Below are 14,172 nucleotides of genomic sequence, written 5' to 3' on the forward strand. Positions count from 1 at the left end.
AAAACAATTAGTAAAATTTTATCTTAACTATTTAAAATCAGCTTTATGAATCAGACTTTAATTAGTGGGGCATGATGTCACAAGCTTTTAACTTGAGCACTCAACAGGCAGGTGGATCTTTGTGTGTTTGAGGCCAGTCTGATCTATGTAGCAAGTTCAGACAAGCACCCACTATGTGCTGAGACCGTGTTTCAAAAAAGAAAAAAATAAGCAGTAGAGTTGCTTACATAATTTACCATAAAATAAGAATTCTGAAAAATAATGGATGTATAAAATGCTGATTTGAATGTATAGAAAACTAATTAGAGTTCAAATGTCAATGTTCAGATCAGTTGGAAAATGTATTTGAGATGATTTTTAAAACAAAGTAATTATCTTCAACAGTAGTGATAATGCTGTAGAGAATTTGCCTTTTAGTTTTTAGATTTTTGCTAGTTTTCTTGAAAGAGGGGAAGGAGAAACACTTTTGTAGCTTGGGGACAGCCCAGAGGTGCAGGCTCTCTGTAGTGCTGGACCCTCAGTTTGAGCCCCAACACTGAAAAAAACGAGATAATCTTGAGGTGAATTTTGTATTTTTTTGGGGGGGGATTCTTAGCACTGAGGCTCTCGTTGGCTTAGAACCAGAATGTAGACCAGGTTGGCCTCAGATTCTGCCTTCTGAGTGCTAGGATTACAGACAGAAGTCGCCATCTAATTTCTTTTCTATTTTAGTAATGTAGGATTCCACTTCTGTCTTACTTTTTACAAATATAATGTTACTGTTGTGTGTGGTTGATGGATATATGTGAGCAGATGAGTAAAGTTGGGGCCACCTGCCTTTTCTCTAGAGAGAGTACAAACATTAAACAGTTTAAGGATATTGTGAAACCTGGGTGGTAAAAATTACGTCTATGTGTTACAATAAAGAATGTAGTAAGATTAGCCGGATGGTAGTGGCGCACGCCTTTAATCCCAGCACTCGGGAGGCAGAGGCGGGCGGATCTTTGTAAATTTGAGGCAAGCCTGGTGGTCTACAAGAGTTAGTTCCAGGACAGACTCCAAAGCTACAGAGGAATCCTGTCTCGAAACCACCCCTCCCACCCCAAAAAACAACATAGGATTGTAGTTTCCTGTATGAGAATTTAAGTTCAGGGCATTGTACATTCTAGGTAAGTTCTCTGTCACGTAGTCTCAGTCCAAGAATTTGGATTTTGTTTTGATCTTTTGAGATAGCATCTTAACTAGCCTAAGATGTCCTTGAACACAACTTTGTACCTGATGGTATCCTTGAACTCTTGACCATTCTGCCTCAACCTCTAAGTGTGGAGAATGTGCTCTCACACCTAGCAATGTGAACTTTAGACTTAAGCAGTCCTGACTTTGGACGAGGACTTCTTTAGTGGCAGACATTCTGAACAGTGTTCAAGAGAAAGTCCCACTAACAGAGGGACTTTGCTAAATTCAACTTTAGAGTAGACAGTAAAGCACTGGGCTTTTGATTTTCTTCTGTATTAAAGATCAAATCCAGAACTGCAAGACTTCTGGGAAATCACTACTACTGAGCTACGCTGTTCCAGCCCTACAGACACAAACTGTCCAGAAAACATCTGGTTAAGGGATTCATACACTTAGTACTAGTAGAGCCCATTCTTGAGTTCCGAAGAAGACAGTTGCCCTTTTAGTGTGTCAGGCTGTGTAATAAGTAAGCATTTGATTCTAAGCAGTCTTAAACTTAAAGAGACAGACAGATGTGAAGAAGGTTGGATGGCCACTTATTCCATTACTCTCTTTGACCTTGCTTTAACAGGTTTTAATGATTAAATTTTATTGACTTTTCCTTAGGTCTGATGAATGGGTCCTGAAAGGAATTTCAGGCTATATTTATGGACTCTGGATGAAAAAAACTTTCGGTGTTAACGAATATCGCCATTGGATTAAAGAGGTAAACAGGAACTAGATTTGTTTTCTACTTGTAAGTCAGTAATGTATGTCAGTGTTTTCCTGATTTCCTAGTCTCCTGTCCTTTATTTTCTATTTATTTATTTTGTGTGTTGGGCGCATGTGTTGTCAGAAGATATTTACTAGAATTGTTTCTCTCCTTCCGCTGTGAGTCCTGGGCTCAAGCTCAGGTGCTCAGGCTTTTTGCAAACTCTTTTACCCACTGGGCCTTTTTGCCAGCCCTCTTGTCCTCCAGTGATTGTGAAATGCTTCTAAATGTCATTTGAAAAATAGTGCTTTTCAAATAAAATTAAATTACCAAAAAAAGGTTATAGCTGCTTCCTACATTTGTTTCCAAGTCCTAACTGAGTAAGGATGGGATAGTGGCAGTGCCTGCTCCACTCGGGGTAGAGGCTCATGACTCCTGCAGTGTGCGTGGTGCAGTCTTCAGTACCCACCTTCACATGCTTTGTCATCACCATATAGCTTCCTGGTATTTAAAGATGAAGGAAAAATGAAAAGAGTATTTATATATCTTAAGTACATAGATACTTCATTGGTTTCATTAGATTTGATTAGATCCTTAAATTCATTATTTTTAGGTAGAAAAATCCCCACTTTAATATCCTCATTAATTAATTAATTAATATCCTCATTAAATTAACGTTCTATTCAAAAACTTGTTGGAGGGATGACACACTTAGCACTGGGAGCCCCATTCTTCATGTGGAAGGAATAACATCACTTAACAGTGCATAATAAGATAGTATTATAATAAAAATAGTACTTGGATAAAAACAGTCTATCTTAATTCTCTTACTCTCCACACTTTACGTATGAGGAAACTAAGACACATAGAGGTTAAATTATTTAGTAAAGTGCATGGCTAATCAGCTGTATTGCCAGGATCCAGTTGGCTTCTAATCATCTTATGATGCCGTTTACCACTTCTCTGCTGTCTTATATTATTTAAACCATTCATAAATATCCAGCATAGTTATGATGTTGTCTTTTTCAAGCTTTTTTTTTCTTATTTTTTTTAAAATAGGTATTATATGTTAGAAAAGAACAGAGGAGTTTTAAATTGATAGATTACCAACATTATTCAGTCTCACTTCTTAACTGCTTTAGTCCTCAGATTCAAAATACTGAGAGGGACTAAGTCAGTTTAGAAGACAATTCAGAGGAGCAGAAGAGCTGTAAGGAAAAGTTGCTGACCTGCTGTTGAGCCCTGAAGTCACAAAATACAGAGAAATTTTTGGATCTTACTATCCAGCTAGCTTGAGTAGCTTGCTCTATTTATAAAAACAAGAAGTAGTCTCTAGCTATAGTTTGCTTCTATTACATTTACATCTGATTCCACAAAAGGAAATTTGTGGTCTAGTACTAAAGGTTGTTGTGTGAAGAAGTTTTCACTGACTCTTAATTTTTATCTTTTTTAGGAGCTGGATAAAATAGTGGCATATGAACTGAAAACTGGAGGAGTTTTATTACATCCCATATTTGGTGGTGGGAAAGAAAAGGATAAGTATGTTTTTGTTCTGAGATGATATTATAAACCTTGTTTCGTAGGCTACCTCTTACGATCACTTGTGTGTTTCTTGAGGCCTAGGAAGGCCAGAACCATAATGATGGTGTGATACCACAGACTGATCATGGTCATGGCCCCCTCTTTACTGTTGTGTCATATGAGATGACTGCAAGTGAATTCAACATGCTAACTTTTCTAACTCAACTTCATCATACTACTCTTGTTAAAACTTAAAATCTGTGAAAATAGTTATTTTGCTTAATTTGATGGTTAATCTTAATTGTCAACCTGATTCAGTTGAGAAATGCCCAGAAGATTGTTAGTAAAGCACACTTCTAAGTGTATGTGAGGCTGTTTCCTAGGGAGGATTAAGCAGACAAAAAGCTACTTTAATGTGGGTGCACTATCCTGTAGCCTTAGGAGGTCCATACCCAGATGAAATGAAAGGGACAGTGGATGAACCCTGTAAGCCTTTTCTCTCTGCTTCCTAGCTTCCAAGAGACAGTAGCTGTGCTCCATCATGTCCTTCCCACCAAGTGTATTAAATCTGTGCTGCAGTAAATCCTTTTACTTTTCAGCCGTTTTGTTCAGGTTTTTGTTACAGACAAGTTTATTAGCACAGGAAGTTTGTACTCTCTCTAAACTAACTGGTTCTTAAGCCTTTGTAGCTGAGTTTTGAAAGGAAATTTGGAACAGTTTGGAGGCATGGGTTTTGGTATCCCTAAGACTGCTTTCTGTTTAGTAGACAATTCTGTTTGGAGCTCAGAAGACCAAATGCCAAGAGAAATATGGACAGTAAAGGCCAATGTAAGAACTTTATGCTAGGACTAAGAACTCTATGAGGAGCTGGGCTAGAGGCCATGTATGCCAAATGACAGCAAAGAACAGGTCAATGTTTGTGAACCCTGAGATTTCAAGGTCGCTTTTGTGTAGATTTTGTTGGCTGCTTTTCGACAGATTTACTGTGAAAATTGTGAGCAGGAAACTTTGTTTGCCCAGAAAGGAAACACATAAACCCAGGCCCATGGGAGCTGACAGCTGAAGAGATTAAGATGATTAGAAGAAGCAAAGTAGTTTGCACTGGAACAATAGACAAGGCCCCTTGAGGCCGTCTCAGGAATTGCCTAAACTTCACCTGTCATGGTGTAAGGAAAAAGATGAGAAGAAAGCTCTGCCTGAGCTCCCTGAATGTCTGGCTTTCCAGGGACGTGATTTCCTGAGTTCAGCCATAGAGTTACTGACAGGCCGTACAGGTGACATCCAGGAAGGTCTGACTGCTGGTTGAGCAGGTAGCAGACCTTGATATCAGCTGGGTGATGGCTTTGTGGTATATGGAACACAAGTTACGAGGTTATAGAGGCCTGAACCCAGATTTCAGTGGAAGACCTGGGAGGCTGAGGTCAGGATCACTTGGGTAGCCTCTGAGATGGCAGTACATAGAGATAGGAGAATGAAGCCAGAGATGGAGGCAATACTCCAGGAAGCTGGAGTTGTGAGAACCTGCAAGGAACAGCTTCAAGCAGCTAAAACAGCCCAGATGGAGGCCATGTGCTATCAAAATGAGGCAGCAAGTGCCAGGGAGCAGCAGAACCTTGGGATCCATACCTGGATCCTACAATAAGTCCTAGATGCTGGACGCGGAACTCTAGTGTCTTAGGCTTTGCTCTGCTGTGCTCTGGTTTACTTTGGTCCTGTCCTTCTGTTCTCCTGTGCCTCTGCGAAGGTATAAGAATGTTTGCTCAGCCGTTGTATGCTAAGGGTGTTGACACAGAAACACATCTCTGACCTCAAAAGGGAATAAAAGAGATAGTTTATTCCAGAGCTAGGTAAGGATGAGCGTGGATGGACACAAGTGGATGCAGGTCCCCCGAACCCCAAATTCCTGTGTGGCTGCAGTTTTGTTAACAGAGCAAAGAAAGTCATAAATCCACATACTTCTCAAATATATTGTTGGAACTCAGTGTCAGACCCAAGGATTCTCAAAAGCATTACCAGCTGAGCTGCTCTACAGCCTTGCCCTTGGATTTTTCTTTTTTAAAAGTTATTATTTCAATTTATGTGTATGAGTGAAGTTTTTTGGAGGGAACACCACACAGACATTGATTGTGAGATATAATTTGACACATCTTTGAAAGGTAATTAGTTAGAGCCCATCAGTTTCAGAGTGGGTTGTGTTAAGATGATAGCAATTCTGCTCTGTGTATAGGATCATAAAAAATTCTGCTTGTAGATATTTGGTGTGAAAAAGTATTTGCATAAAAATTTACTGTAACATTTTGGAATAATGGAAAATTTTGAACAGCTTAAATTGTTTATGTTAAATGTAAACTTATTTGTTTTCTTTAGTACTCAGATTTGTTATATTGAGTAAATTTATGTTTTTTTCCAGCCCAGCTTCCCACCTTCATTTTTCAATAAAGCATCCGCATACCCTGTCCTGGGAATACTACACTATGTTTCAGTGCAAAGCCCACCTCGTGATGAGACTGATTGAAAACAGAATCAGCATGGAGTTTATGCTCCAAGTAAGTTCTAACATTAAAGCAGTATCTGTGTGCGTGCATCTGTTAGTTACTGTTCTATTGCTGAGATAAAACACCATGACTAAGGCAACTTACTTATTTATTTATTACTTATATTTTGAGATAGGGTTTCTCTGTGTAGTCCTGGCCGTTCTTGAACTCAGAGATCCACCTGCCTTTGCCTTCCAAGTGCTGGGATTAAAGGCATGTGTGCCGCCACCTGGTGACCAAGGCAATTTATTAAAAAAGCATTTGAGTTTAAAGTTCCAGGGGATTAGAGTCTGTGGCGCTGGAGTGAAGACAAGGGGACAAGCAACTGGAACAGTAGTGAAGACTCATGTTTTCATCTAAAAACAGGAGGCAGAGAGCACACTGAGAGCGGAGACTTTGAACCCTTAAAGCCTGCTCACATGACACACCTCCTCCAGAAACACCAAACTTCCTAGTCTTCAGACAGCTACCATCTAGTGACCCAAGTATTCAGGTGCCCGAGACTCGTGGAGGACATTTCATTTAAATCACCACATTCTTCTCCTTGTCTCTCATAGTTTTGTGGCCATATCATCATGCAAAGTACATCTAGTCCAACTTCAGAAGTCCCCACAGTCTCTCATAGTCAAGACACTGTTTTAAAGTCCAGATTTCTTCAGAGACTCCAGGCACTCTCTCCATTATAATTCTCTGTAAAATCAAAAGCAAACTACACTGGACAGTGGTGACACATGCCTTTAATCCCAGCATTTGAGGGGCAGAGGCAGGGGAATCTCTGAGGCAAACATGGCCAAAGAGCAAATTTCCAGGACAGCCACAGCTACACAGAGAAACCCTGTCACATAGAATTGCATAATTCTAACAGATAATTCCGCAAAGGAGGAATGTAAGGGGTTTAGGTGGCTCCGCCCTTCCTGCTTTGCTGCCTGCAGCACACTTCTGGCCCTGTTTGTAGCTCTCCTTGGCAGATATCCATGGCTCTAGCATCTACAAATTTTGGAGGTCTCAAGCACAACTCAGGTTTCACATTTTTAGCTTCATGCAGTGGCCTCTGAAGGCCACATACCTAACCTTAGGTATTCGCCTTACCACCAGAGAAAGATTCCACAACTAGTTACTTTGTTGGTATCGTTAGGTTTTGCCATGTTTTAAAGTTTTAGTACAAGTGGTTACAAGATAGGAGATGAACTAGTAGAGACAAGATAGCGGATCACTTGGTAAATATATGTGCTTTTGGTTTTTCCTCCTTTTCTCTCATTCCCCATTCCATTCTTTTTTCTTTTTCTTTAATTTTCTTTTTTTCTGTGAAATACTGAGGATCAAATACATGGTTTTGCACATACTAGGCCAATAGGTCCCACTGAGGTACATTCTCAAACAGTTAGATGCATTAAATAATAACAGCTAACTTTCCCCGATTGATAAAATTCTTAAAGGCAGGCTTAAAAGAAAAACTTTTAAAAAATCATTTTTGCTGAGAATGTAATACAGTGGAGTGCCTGCTTCATGTGAATGGAGCCCTGGGTTTAACTCCCGGTATCATAAAAATGGAAACATACATTTTCTCTAAAGGATGAAGGAAAGTGTGCCATAAAAAAGGACATTTATACTTTTTATAATGTAGATATTAATTAGTATTCTCATTTATGAATTTCCTTTGTACTGTGATACCCTCACATGTGCTAGGAAAATGCCATCCCACTGAGCCATAGCTCCACTCCTCTTCCACATTCCTTTTTTTTTAATTTAAGTTAATTATTTTATTTATTTATTTATTTATTTATTTATTTATTTATTTATTATTTTCCTCAAAACAGGGTTTCTCTGTGAAACATTCCTGGCTGTCCTGGAACTCACTCTGTAGATCAGGCTGGCCTCGAACTCACAGACACCCACCTGCCTCTGCCTCTTGAGTACTATGATTAAAGGTATGTGCCACCACTGCCTGGCTATATTCTGTTTTTTAAAACAGAATAACACACAAGATGATTTATGACATGCCTAACATAAGAGTACTAGGCTCCTAATGAATATTCCTAGTTTTGAATTCTTTTTTTTTTTTTTTTTTTTTTGCTTTTTCGAGACAGGGTTTCTCTGTGGTTTTGAAGCCTGTCCTGGAACTAGCTCTTGTAGACCAGGGTGGTCTTGAACTCACAGAGATCCCAAGTGCTGGGATTAAAGGCGTGCGCCACCACCGTCTGGCTTGAATTCCTTTATAAAATTTGACAGGTATTATATATTGTGCTTCTAATTCTTAATAAATTATATTTTGTGTGCAAATTTTTAGCATTCAGTAATGTTTCTATGAACAGTATTATGTCCTGTTTAAATATTTGTATGTTTCTTTTGCTTTTAGTATTTAACTCAAAAAAAAAAAAATGCATGTTACGTAATTGCTTTCTTATGTATATGATCCCACAAAGATCCAGTGCAGACTAGGTACAGTATCCAGTTGGAAACTGTACTATGTGGCCTTCTGTCCTTGCAGGTTTTCAATAAACTACTAAGTCTGGCTAGCACTGCTTCGTCTCAGAAGTTCCAGTCACACATGTGGAGCCAGATGCTGGTTTCCACCTATGGATTTTTGAAATCAATTTCCAACGTCTCTGGCAAAGACATCCAGCCCTTAATAAAACAGTGGGTGTATCCTTTTTAGTAGGGGCTCAGCAAAGCAGGGAAGGGAATACGCTGTGTGAAAGATGGAAAAGAGGGAGGTGATCCATTGCTGTTTCTTAAAATTAGAAATCACTGGCCTACAACTTGGATCTTCTAAAGTTCCTTCCAAAAACTGAGTTGGATTCATATATAAACATGGATGTTTATATTTATAAAGTTTGGCTTAGTTTGTGCTATTCCATATGAATGGAGAGGCAGGTTGCATGGTGATTCGGTAAGTACTCTAGCAGGCAGCCTATAGCAGTACTTGTAAGATGGAATGGTCTGGCGACTTTTACATGTGCTTGGAGCTTGGCTCAACTTGAATGGTATCTTGGAACTTGACAGTTTTTGCAATTTTCTCTTCAAGGTACTATTAATAATCCAGTGGAGTGACATTACTTTAAAAACACGGGCTTGTCAATGTTTCAGAAATTTTATTTAATCTGGGAAACATTTTTCACAAGAATTTTGAATAGTTTGCCACCTGGGATATAATGAAGTGTACTTTGATCTAGTAGGAATGCGTTTGAAAATTGTTAATATAATAAGCTTTTTTAAAAAAAGAACATTTTCATTTTAGTATGTAAAAATTCCTTTACAATTCTTCAGAGACCAGAGTGGAGTAGTAAAATTTTACGGAAGTTTTGCATTTAATAGAAAGCGAAACGTTTTAGAACTAGAAATAAAACAAGATTACACGTCTCCTGGAACTCAGAAGTACGTGGTAAGTGTTTTCCTAGAAGAGTGTGGTGCCCGTTGATTGCGGTTCCAGTAGAGGAAGGGCTTTCAGGCTGGGGTGAATGATGAGTTTGCAGTGAGTCCTTGAAGGGAAGAGGCTGCAGAGATTTCAGAGCACGCGCCTCAGCTTCCCGTCCTTGGCACCAACTGCTGTCCCTCTCCATCACTATGTACTTCATAGAGCAGAATTTTATATCGTGACTGGCTTGCCTTTAAATGTAAGGATGTGCACTGGCCATTTTCTAGCAGTTTTAATTGTAGCACGGATAATAAAAACCATGAGACAGATATTGGGGTTCAACCCGAAAACCAGAAAAGCAAAGCAGCCGGCCACTGGTGAAGTCTTACCTCTACCAAGGCTGGGCGACCGCAACTAAGCAGACTGTCTCTCTCCCATTTTATATTCCCTTTGGTGCTGGCATTAAAGGTGAGTCTCTAACTACCGTCTGGATTTGTTTCTGCATTGATCTGATCTTGTGTAGCCCTGGGTGGCCTCGAACTCACAGAGATCCACCTGCCTCTGTCTTCCAAATCCAGAGATTGAAGCTGTGTGCCACCACTACCTGACTTCTAGTGGCTTAGCTTTACCCTTCTGGCTTTTAGGCAAGCTTTATTTATTAAAACATAAATAAAACATCATTATACTTAATGGTATGTTGTTGCTGTTGGTTTTTTAAAGGGACCACTTAAGGTGACAGTGCAAGAGTTAGATGGATCCTTCAACCATACCTTGCAAATCGAAGAAAACAGTCTCAAGCATGATATACCCTGCCACTCTAAAAGCAGAAGGTAGGTAGTGAGTCAGACCTATAAGCTGCAGATGAAACTGAAAATCCCCCATGTGAAAGTGCCTGACTAAAATTGTAGTTGTACAGCACCTGTTTACAGGAAGAGCGTCTTACCTGCTAGCTGTGGTCCTTCATGTTAGCATTACCACACATAGTTTGTTTTCATCTGATTTTGGTGCTTTTGAGACAGGAGCTCATGTAGCCCTACTAGCCTTTGTCTTATTTCTACCTCCCAAATATTAGAATCACAGGCATGCACCCTACACACCCAGCTCTTGCTTTCTGTTGTGGAAACATTTCTATCTTTGGAATGATTTTTTAAATATATATATTTATTTTATTTTTAGGATATAGTATCACTCTATAGTTCAGACTGGCCTAGAACTCACTAGGTACACTATACTAATGCAATTCTTGTTCCTCGGCTGCCCGAGTGCTGGCATTATAGACTTCTGCTATCACGTCTGGCCTTAAGTAAATTTTTTATTTGCTTTTTTTGTTGTTGTTCATGGGGGGGGGGGGGGGGCGGGGGTCTTATGTATTCCAGACTGATTTGCTTTCAACACCCACTTTCTCCAACTTCGAGGTAGATTTTCTGGTTTTTATACTCCGTTTCGTTGTGTATTTACTCTTGTTTGACATATCTTTTAGCAATTCATAAAGTCCTTTATTTGAACTTTGGCTGCTCGATAGCTCCATTCTGATTTGGAAATTCTACGGTTTTCAATTGTTCTTTTCCTTAAATATAGGAATAAGAAGAAAAAAATCCCACTGATGAATGGGGAAGAAGTTGACATGGACCTTTCTGCAATGGAGTAAGTTACCTAAAAGTATGTAATTATCTTTGAAAGGCGAGTTTTTAAAACCATTTAAAGTCAAGCAAAACTGTTAGAAAGAAATTCAGTCCCATTAACTCATTGAAGAAAGAACATGCTCAGATAAGAAGCGATGCAGTAGTGTAGGCACGGGCACAGCCTCACTGCACAGCCTCTGGCCTCTCTTGCTGGTGCTTCCCTACTCAGTGCTCTCAAACCGATGTGCATGTGACTCACTGCAGAGATCTTAAAGTGCCAGTTCCTACTCAGTATGTTCCTTGTGGGCCGAGGTTTAGATTTCCGGTGAGCCCAGGGTGATACTGACTGTGTTTGGGGCAGTGCTCCAGAGCATGGTGAGCCGCCTCTGTGCTTGCAAGCTGTGTGAGTACTACTCTTCTACATTTATGTTTACTGTTAGTCTGTTGTAGCTCCGGTGGTTTTTACTGAGCCTGGCCTTTTTGTTTATGTTTTAACTTTATTTTACATGTACAAGTGTGTTGTGCTTACATGTATGTCTATGGATGACATGCATGTCTGGTGCCTGTGGAAGTCAAAATAGGGTGCCAGATCCCCTGGAACTGGAGTTGTAGACAGCCGTGAGCTACTGTGTGGGACTGGGACTTGAACTTGGGTCTTTTGTAAAAACAACAAGTATTCTTAACCACCAAGCCATCTCTCCAGTCCCCGGACTTGAATTCTTGATACTCCTATTTCTAACTCCCCACTTGCTAGGATTATAGCTGATTGTGATATTGATTAATATTTCTTAAGTATAATTTTATACTGAGTATGTCATGAGCACCCAGTACTGAACTGAATTAGTATTACAAAGTGGCATTCTTTTATTAAACTATTGACATAGACCTTATTTTTACTTTGCATATTACTTGAGAAATAGATAAGAATAAAGTGATGGGCCTTCAAATTATGATTTCAGAACTTTCTTGAGAAAGATAGTTATGAGCCTAGCTTTGGGTTTTTTTTGTTTGTTTGTTCATTTTTCAATGCAGTCCTGACTGTTGTGGAACACATTTTGTAGACCAGGCTGGCCTCAAACTCACAGAGATCCGTTCACCTCTGCCTCCTGAGTGCTAGGATTAAAGGCAAGCACCACCACTATTGAGAGAGCCTAGCATTTCAAAAGATACTAATGTCAACTAAAATTAATTAAATAAAATAAATGCTCCCTTTTTTATTTCTAATAAGGGGTAATGTTTGTAGCTATAGTCAGGCATAGGAAGTTAAAGTTTATATCATTTACATTTTGACATCTTATAATTGCAGATAAAAATTTCCAGAGTAATATTTTCAGCGGAAAATTTGAAATTTGGTATCCTATGTGGCAACTCTTCATATTTTTAGAGATCTTGTTAGTAAGATTGTGAGAAAGTTAGCTTAACACAGTGAAAAGTTGGTTGAAATTTTAAAATATGACTATAATAAAACTTTGAGTAGCCTGAGAATACTGTGTCTGGAGGAGAGGCTGAGTCGTGACTGCTTTGTTTTTGTTTCCGTAGGTAAGTTTTAAAGTTGTAAAATTGTGTTTTCTCTAGCGCTGATTCCCCTTTGCTGTGGATAAGAATAGACCCAGATATGTCCGTCCTGAGGAAGGTGGAGTTTGAGCAGGCTGATTTCATGTGGCAGTATGAGCTCCGCTATGAGAGAGATGTCGTGGCTCAGCAGGAATCCATCCTGGCTCTGGAAAAGTTCCCCACCCCGGCATCGCGCCTGGCGCTCACCGACATCCTAGAGCAAGAGCAGTGCTTCTACCGAGTCCGTATGGCGGCGTGCTTCTGTCTTGCGAAGGTGAGGTTACACAGGAGACTGCCTCTGACTGTTGTGCACCTTACAGAGGCTCTGAGAATGAACTCAAACTCACCTGAGTCTTTAACTTTTTCTTGGTAACTGTACTTTGGAAAGCTTGTACCAAATGCTTCTAACAGCATTGATTTAAAAAAAAAAAAAATTATTTTTGGTTTTTTTGAGACAGGGTTTCTCTGTAGACCAGGCTGGCCTTGAACTCACCTGCCTCTGCCTCCTGAATGCTGTGATTAAAGGCGTGCGCCACCACTGCCTGGCTAAAAAAAAAAAAAAAAATCTTTGATATAAAATAGATATGTACAAAAATGGTATGGTATAATTGTTAAGTTGAAAACCAAGGAGAATTTTTTCCTTTTTAAATTGTCAACCGTATTTTTAAGAGTAAGAAAAATTTGGTGACTGGGACTGGGGAGATGGCTCAGTGGTTAAGAGTATTGGCTGTTTTTCCAGAGGTCCTGAGTTCAATTCCTACATGGTGGCTCACAACCATCTGTAATGAGGTCTGATGCTATCTTCTGGCATGCAATTATACATGCAAGCAGTGCCCCGTATACATAAATCTTAAAAAAAAAATTAAGTTTTGTAACTGAGGCTTGGAGATATGGCTCAGCAGTTAAGGGAACTGGCTGCTCTTCCAGAGTTTCTGAGTTCAATTTCTAGCCACCCCATGGTGTCTAACAACCTTCTATAGTGTGATCCAGTGTTGTCTTCAGGCATGCTGACATACATGCGGACAGAGCATTCATAACCATAAATAAATCTTAAAAAAAAAATAGAAAAGAGAGTCTGTGACTGTAGTGACTTATGTTTTCACGTGAGAATACATAAAACCAGCACATTTTATTGTTCTGTTGTGGTAGTTTTTATTTTGGTTTAGGAATTTAAATTAGTGGTAAATAATCTATAATAACTGTCTATGATTTAACATTCTCAATGAACAGTCTTTAAAAATAAAATCTGAACCCAGAAGAATACAGACAGAAAGCTAAGCGGTGCTGTCTACCAACTGCTTAACGCATCCGTTGACAGTCTTGCTCCATCTCACTGACTCTCAGATGTTAGAGAGAAAATGGGATTATTTGCTAGGAATATATTTCATTGGTGCTCTGAAGAGTTATGATTTTTGTTAAATTCTGAGCAGAGCCATAAAACTATAGGATAAAATATTTAATCATAATTTCTTTTATTTCAGATACTTTTTATAGGCCCTAAAATTTCAATAGGAAGAGTTTTTTGTTTTTTTGAACTCGCAGAGGTCTGCCTGCCTCTGCCTCCTGAGTGCTGATATTAAAGGTGTGCACCACTGTCCTGCACTTTAATAGTTAAGGGAAGGAAATGCTTTAAAGTTTTAAATTTTGAACTTTTCTGAAAGCCCGTTTCTCGGGGTCTTC

General features: G+C 39.3%; 1 protein-coding gene across 2 annotated transcripts in view; it reads left to right on the top strand.

Annotated features, from left to right (window-relative positions):
* The window catches only part of Taf2 (TATA-box binding protein associated factor 2), a 66,327-nt gene that overhangs the window by 14,930 nt on the left and 37,225 nt on the right, over positions 1–14,172 (top strand). For both annotated transcript variants that reach the window (XM_075961008.1, XM_075961007.1), the window contains exons 9-16: positions 1,822–1,921; positions 3,360–3,445; positions 5,838–5,973; positions 8,450–8,604; positions 9,229–9,343; positions 10,037–10,146; positions 10,895–10,960; positions 12,514–12,766. In XM_075961008.1, the coding sequence (XP_075817123.1) occupies positions 1,822–1,921; positions 3,360–3,445; positions 5,838–5,973; positions 8,450–8,604; positions 9,229–9,343; positions 10,037–10,146; positions 10,895–10,960; positions 12,514–12,766 (1,021 nt within the window). The remainder of the gene's footprint in view (positions 1–1,821; positions 1,922–3,359; positions 3,446–5,837; positions 5,974–8,449; positions 8,605–9,228; positions 9,344–10,036; positions 10,147–10,894; positions 10,961–12,513; positions 12,767–14,172) is intronic.

The sequence above is a fragment of the Microtus pennsylvanicus genome, chromosome 2 (genome assembly GCF_037038515.1).
Source record: "Microtus pennsylvanicus isolate mMicPen1 chromosome 2, mMicPen1.hap1, whole genome shotgun sequence".
Classification (NCBI taxonomy): Eukaryota; Metazoa; Chordata; class Mammalia; order Rodentia; family Cricetidae; genus Microtus; species Microtus pennsylvanicus.